The 7,627-nt window shown below is 45.4% G+C and overlaps 1 protein-coding gene across 3 annotated transcripts in view; it reads left to right on the forward strand.

The window, feature by feature from the left end:
• Positions 1–6,979, forward strand: part of LOC134350224 (nectin-1-like) — a 63,193-nt gene extending 56,214 nt beyond the window's left edge. For all 3 annotated transcript variants that reach the window (XM_063055231.1, XM_063055230.1, XM_063055232.1), the window contains exons 7-8: positions 450–484; positions 6,533–6,979. In XM_063055231.1, coding sequence (XP_062911301.1) covers positions 450–484; positions 6,533–6,652 — 155 coding nt within the window. In that variant the 3' untranslated portion in view covers positions 6,653–6,979. The remainder of the gene's footprint in view (positions 1–449; positions 485–6,532) is intronic.
• The last annotated feature ends 648 nt before the right edge of the window (positions 6,980–7,627 follow it).

A 7,627-nucleotide genomic window follows, 5' to 3' on the forward strand; every position in this document is an offset into this window, starting at 1 on the left:
AAAAGGGCACGTAGCATCATTGGGGACCCGTGTCACCCCAACCACAATCTATTCCAGCTGCTATCATCTGGGAAACGGTACCACAGCATAAAAGCCAGGACCAACAGGCTCCAGTACAGCTTCTTTCACCAGGCCATCAGACTGATGAATTCACGCTGATTTGAGTGTACCTATATTACATTGACTGTTCTATTTATAATAAATTACTATGATTGCACATTGCACATTTAGATGGAGGCGTAAAGTAAAGATTTTTACTCCCATGTATATGAAAGACGTAAGAAATAAAGTCAATTCAATATATTGTTACTTCCCCTGGAGATTAATTTTATTGGTTTTTGAGAAAATAAAATCAACCGAAACAATACTTTTAAGGATATTGAGGTGATGTGGTTTAAAAGTGAATGTCTCCGATTGAAAGCTTATTGTAATCTTTTCTTTTCACACAGCCACCAGAAAAGAAGTAAAAGTTCATCCAGCAAACGTAAGTTGACATTAACAATTGAGACCATGGTCTCGGAAACTGAGCAATCATTTCATCTGATTTCAAATTAGGTATCTGATTTTGCCACTGCCCTCATACTTAGCCACGCTGTGTGAGCCCTGTCATATAAGTCCATAATTAATTGTTCATCCCTCTTTGCCTTTGAGAAGGTGTTCGTGAACTGATGACTTCCACTGCTGCAGAGCCTGACGTGTGAGAGCACCCATAATACTGTTAGGGAGGGAGTTCAACAATTTTGGCTTGGGGACTCTGCAGGGACAGGAATATGTAACTGTGACACTACTCAGCCTGCAAACTGCCCTTTCCAGATGTTTCCTTCTGAAAAACACTATTGGGTAATGTAAACAACATCTTAACACCATCTTAAACGTATCTTTCTCCATACAGTTAATGGACTCACCAACACATGCCCCACTCCTGCTATCTACTATCCTCTTCACTACATTGCACTGTAAACACTTTAAAACACTTTCTAGATTTTTGATGTCATTGTAAGCATATTCTGGTATTTAGGTATACATGTATACTTTATTCCATATCCATACTTTAACTTTTAACTTATTTCTTAATTCTCATGATCCGGTCCGTGAAGTCCGCATTCTAGTGCACAGTCTGGTCCATGGACTTGGGACTCTGGGTCTTCCAGCTGACCCTTGTTTGAGTTAATTGTATGCACCTGATTCCCATCTTTGGGCTTGCAATATCAGTAGCCTTAGGGTTGAGTGTGGGCTGCTGGTTTGTCTCGTCAGTCCCCCTTGGAGCAACCTGCTGATGGAAGGCTAGTGAAACCATTTGTGATCTCTAGGCCTGGTTGTAGGACCACTGCTTCATGGAGCCTTGTTGCCACTCGTTGGAGTGGTCTTTGCGGTCTGGATTCAGCTGTTTTCTGGGCCAGCTGAGTGGCTGCCAGCCACTCCAAGCTAGGTAGGGATCCAGCTGTTTCCGTAGCCAGCTGAGGTTGCTGGCCAAACTGAGACTCGGAGCTTCCCTCGAGCAGAGATGGAACTGTATGTTGTTCTTTGGTGTTTGTCTCTTCTTGTTCTCGCCTCCGTGGGGTAAGCCAGGACGTTTTGCCATTGCCCTGCGGGGGAGACATGTTTTGTCTTGTCCTTGCCTCTGTTGGGTAAGTCCGGCCATTCTGCCATTACCTGACTGAGAGACCTGTCCCACCTTGGTGTGGGGATGAAGTTGAGTCCCGGCTTTTTGTAGGATAAGTCCTGGCTCTATATCTATGTTCTGTCCTGTCTCATGTTTGTGTTGTGTTAAAGATGAGTCCTGGATTGTCGAAGATTAAGTCCCGGCTCGATGTTGATGTTCAGTTCCCAGTCTGACTCTCAGCTCCAGTCTCCAAGTGATCAGCCTCCACATTTCAAGATGAAGACCCCAAGCCTCAAGGGTCCCAAGCCAAGCTCCAAGAACCCAAGCCTCGAGGATTCCAAGCCAAGCTCAAAGAACCCAAGCCTCGAGGATCCCAAGCCAAGCTCCAAGAACCCAAGCTTTGAGGATCCCTAGCCAAGCTCAAGTCCCAAGACCCCAGCCTGCAGCCAAGCTCAAGACCCAAGAACCCAAGCCTCGTGAATCCCAAGCCAAGCTCAAGGCCCAAGACCCCAAGCCTCGAGGATCCCAAGCCAAGCTCAAGGCCCAAGACCCCAAGCCTCGAGGATCCCAAGCCAAGCTCAAGGCCCAAGACCCCAAGCCTCGAGGATCCCAAGCCAAGCTCAAGACCCAAGACCCCAAGCCTCGAGGATCCCAAGCCAAGCTCAAGACCAAAGACCCCATGCCTCGAGGATCCCAAGCCAAGCTCAAGACCCAAGAACCCAAGCCTCGAAGATCCCAAGCCAAGCTCAAGACCCAAGACCACAAGCCTCAAGGATCCCAAGCCAAGCTCAAGACCTAAAGCCCCAGCCTCAAGCCATGACATGACCTTGCCTGGTTCTGGGGCCGAGCCCGAGGCAAGACCCAGGTTCTGGGTCCTTGTCCAGTCTTGGGCTCAGAGTCCGAGCCTTGTCTTGTCTCCAAGCTCAGTGCTCTAGTCTCCAGCCACGTGCTGTCCTGAAGCCATGTCATGTCCTTGTCTGGTTCCGGAGTCCGAGCCTGAGGCAAGACCCTGGTCCTTGTTCAGTCTCGAGCTCGGAGTCCAAGCCTTGTTTCCTAGTCCATGGTTCCTAGTCCTGGTTCCGTTTTCCCTAGCCCAAGTCTGCCCTCTTGTCTCTGCTCCTTGCCTGAATCCTGTCACGTCCTTACTCTAGTCAAGTCCTGTTACTTTTACTTCAGTGACTGTGTCTTACATTTGGGTCCGTTCCCAGCACCCATTTGTGACATTAATAATACTTTATAATTGTTGAACGTTGTTGTTTTTATTGCATGAAGTTTCGGACCAACAGATTACAGTAAATTCCTACTACACGTAAAAGTATATGATGAACAAATTTGATCATTGGTCCTTCATATTTCCAATTCAGAATGGTGTGTGACTTAAAAAGGAACATCCAGTTGGTGCACCCATTTTGTTAATGTCTTTGACAATCTAGTTGGTAGCAATTGCCAGTTTCGAAAGTATTGGCTCTGGATTCTTACTGCGTCGATGCAATGATTCCTTTAGATGATGCTGTGTATCGGTGCTGGAGTGATTGCATACGTAGATGGGGTGCCGATTAAAAATGCTGCAATGTCGCATAGAATGCCAATTGTAGCGATGTGCTACACACAGCGCTAGAATAATGACACGGTGTCGGTGAGTTGGAGTTGCGATAAAAGAGATTTATTCAAACTTCGCGGCCTGCTTTTAAAGCCTTCCCGTTCCCGCCCTCCCTGGGTGGGACTGCTGTGGGGAATGCATAATCGCAGACCCTTTCCGCGCGCGGGATTTTCCCCCTGCTGGGGAAGATGGCCTGGTGCCCTTTTTGGGGCCGGCCTCTCTGCCGGCGCGCGCTGTTTCGTGAGCCGGTTCGTATGTGCTAGAAAGTGGGTGGCCACATAACTTCCCACCCCCCAGAACAGGCGATATATCCCCCAATCTCCACAGTCTGGATCGGCCTCTGTTTGGGAGGTCTGCCCCTGCGCCGCGATGCCTGAGCCTGGACCGGCTGCACCAAGTCCACATGGGCCGGTTTGAGTCGGTCCACCGTGAAAACCTCCTCTCTCCCCTCAAAGTCCAGCACGAACGTGGACCCGTTGTTCCTGATCACCTTAAGCGGCCCCTTGTAGGGCCGCTGTAGCGGTGTCTGGTGTCCGCCCCGTCGTTTGTCTCTGCACTCTTCGAGGCAAATGGAAAATATTCAATAAAACTCTTCACCTTAGCCTTATAGATAGTAGCCATGCTTTGGGGAGTTACAAGGTGAATTACTTATCACGGGATTCCTAGCCTCTGACATGCTCTAGTAGCGATAATTTGCATATGACTACTGCAGTCCATGGCAAGCCAAACGATACTGACAGCAGGAGATTAAGTGATGGTAAATCTATTGAACATCAGGGGGTAATATGTGGATTTTCTTCTGTTAGACATCATCACTGATGTCACGTGTGGTGCGAATGTTATTGTCAACCATCAGCGCAGTCTGGACACTATGCAAGTCATGCTGCACTTGGATATACTAATGTTTCGTTGATCAAATATTAGTAAACATCCCTACTTCTGACCTCACGACTAAAACTGGTCCTAGTTTACAGTCCTGATAAACTCCTGCAGCTTTGTCCTTTAGCTGAAATTGATGTGGAATACCACAAAGACTTTTTTTTCCGGCATGGTGTCATTCCAACCAAATTCACACTAATTCCAATTAACACCAGTTTAACTAAGACACTTGATGCCATAATCGACCAAAATCTGCCATGATGTCAAGGGCAGTTAGTCTCACTTCAACTCTGGTGTCCATCATCTTGTCTGTGATGTAGCAATGAGATGAAGTGCTAAATGGATAAACCTATGCTGAGCTCTGAGATCATTCTTTCTGTTACTTTGCCAATGGTCGATAATAGACTATTGATTGAGGAGGCGGAAATTGCCTGGGATAGATGTTCCCTGATTCTTGTGCACACTGGGTGCCTGAAAAATGCTCCATTGTTGGGTAGATGTCATGACTGTGACTCGCTTGAAACAGCTTGACTATGCTGCGGAGAAGAAGACTTCAGTACCACTGCCGGAATGTTGTCAGGGCCAAAAGGCCTTTCTGTATCCGCTATCTTTAGAAAATTCTTGATATCGGGTGGTGTTAATAGAAGTGGCCGAAGACAGGTATCTATCATGCTGGAACAGCTGTAGGAGACTGAGGCGGATCATGTACCCATTATTTCAGGATGAAGGCTATTGCAGGTATCTCGGCTTTCTCTTGAGCACGGACGGGTTCGGGCCCTCCATCGTTGTGTAGCCTTCCTGAAGACTATCAGCCTAGTCTTTCATAGAAATGTTCAATTGTCGATTATTCCGACTGGACTTGACGGGGCAGCAGTGCTTATATCCGCTCCGTTGGTTGTGGGTTGTCTTGGCTATACTCGTGAAAATTATTAATATTTTCACACATCAAGATTCAACATGGTTGATTTTCATTCTTCAGTACACGAGCGAAAGGACAACAAAAATGATTGTTAACGCGTATCTATTGAAATGCAGCAAGTAGAAACCGAATAAGCATAAGTAACACTAACACAAATGGCTAACCAAAACACAGTGATTATAAATATATACACAATCGTTTAAAACGCAATGTTAAAGTAACAATAACATGTAAAGACTGACTCTATGTACAGGAAGTGACCCACGGCGCTGCGTAGGTAGTGCTAATTTGAATGTCATGGTAGGAAGGGAGATATATCGGGCCATGATGTTGCAATTCCGCTGTAACCATTGACCTATTTTGCCTCATGGATACCCGGACTGAGATGCCGTATCAATTTGCAATCTGTTCAGATAAGACCATAAAACCATAATATATAAGCAGAATTAGGCCGTTTGGCTCAGCGAGCATGCTCCGCAATTTTATCATGGCTAATCCGATTTTCCTCTCAGCCTCATCTCCCTGAATTCCTTCATGCCCTGACCAATGAATCCACAACTACGCTGGGGCGGGGTTCTGAGTTGGATGATCAGCCATGATCATTATAAATGGCGGTGCAGGCTCGAAGGGCCGAATGGCCTACTCCTGCACCTATTTTCTATGTTACCTGTGACAATGAATTCCGTAGATTCCTCCTCATCACTGTTCCAGAATTACACCCCTCTATTCTGCGCCTGCGTCACCTGATCATAGACCTTCCCATTTAAACAACTCTAAGTTTGGTCACGACATATCTGTCATGGCTTCCTCTCCACCTTTCAGAGAGGCAATGTTGCAGCAGTGCGCTATCTCGTTCATTACGGTGTTACCGACGCACTCTTTGCGACGATCATTCGAATCTCCCACCCAAAATACTGTATAATCTGCATCAGCCGTTCTTTTAAATGGTTTTCAACATGGAGTAGAATTAATTCTTCCCCAGGTTGGAGGACGGAGCGGCTGTTGAATAGTTAGCAACTAGCCGGAAACCCTCTGGTGAGCATACCTGTCATGGAGGCGAGTGTAGCCTCGTTCTAGGTTAACGTCTGCCATGAGCATGTGTTATATTTTCACTGAAAATAGATGACATTCCGATGAGTTCGCTCATTGTGCTTGTAGAAAATGTCCATTTTGAATGATTCATTCAAGCGTCTCCAATATCTCCATCAAAATAAGAACTTAGCATTTCCCCTAAATGCTGCCAATCTGCCCAAATATTCTACACAGCTAAGTGGAAAGGACACAGTGAAGGAATACAACACAGCTCATTTAGAGAGCATTGAATAAAACGTTTTCTTTGATTCAGAAATTTGTTTCCGTCTAATCTAATAGTAGAAAAGACAAACCGAAATTGGCTAATGTGAAATATCTGCGTTACTCATAATCGTTCATGAATTGTGGCCGATTTAATGCTCGAGACACTAATCAACAATTTATTCATTCATTAACTGTCAGTACTCTGCATTCACAATGTATTTTCTTTTCTAAACAGGACCGTGAATTTGCTGTTTTAGCGACTCTAAACGTTAAGGTTGTAGACAATGCCAGTTCTTCAAGCAAAGAAGCTCGTAACCAAGAAGCAACAGTTGTTGCTGATTTAAGCATTGATTAGATTCGGCCTGCTTATTATGAGGCAATCGCTTAAAGCTAAGGACACTATCGGACATCCGCAACTCACGCCTATGCTGCTGCGATTCGTTAATATATAAATGGACTGACACTGCGAAATAAATCCAGAATTACTTTCCAGATTATCTCAAATTGGAAGCGGGGCTGTGTTGTCTTTATGCAGATTCATAATCCCAGAAATAACCTAGCATTGTTGTTTTTATTATTTATTTGTCAACAAATCACTTATTTCAAGGGCTTAGAGCTGCAGACAGGAGAGAAATGCACTACCTCTATTAAGAGCAATAAATCTCATTGTCCTTTGTGACACCACCAGAAATTGGGTTTATTTATGTTGTATCCATTAACAATTGCACTTGCCTTCCTTACTAACACCTCAACATGCAAGTTAACCGTTAGAGATAAAAGTAAATGAAAGAGGTTTTAAATTGAGCATTCGCGGGCATTCGGCGTTGTTCAACGGTCCAATCAGGGTGCAATTCATTGGCAAGGACAAATGAAATGAAGCAGGAACAAGATAAGACAATATTATGTGAGCGGACCAGTGTTAGAATCGGGAGTGTTTGCCACAAGGCTTGGGCGAGGTAAGTATCTAGTAAGCTTTCCCCTTCTTCATTATTCGTTTGGTAGTGCATAGTTGGTGTAGTGACTGTGGCTGCAGGTGCTGTGCTGTGTTCTTTGTGTGAGATGTGGAAATTCTGGGAAACCCAGTCTCTCGGATATCCACATCTAGACCAGCTTCACCGAGCTGCAACTCCTCAGAGAAAGTTTTAAGGAAGTGGAACTGCAATTCGATTACCTTCTGCTGATACGAGAAACTAAGGTGATAGATAAAAGTTGCAGTGAGGCAGTCATCCCTAAGTTACAGAAGGCAGGTACCTGGGTGGTTGTCAGGAGAGGAAGGGGGAATGGGTAGCCAGTACAGGGCACCCCTGTGGCTTTTTCACTGAATAACATT

This window comes from Mobula hypostoma, chromosome 8 (genome assembly GCF_963921235.1).
Source record: "Mobula hypostoma chromosome 8, sMobHyp1.1, whole genome shotgun sequence".
Taxonomy (NCBI): domain Eukaryota; kingdom Metazoa; phylum Chordata; class Chondrichthyes; order Myliobatiformes; family Myliobatidae; genus Mobula; species Mobula hypostoma.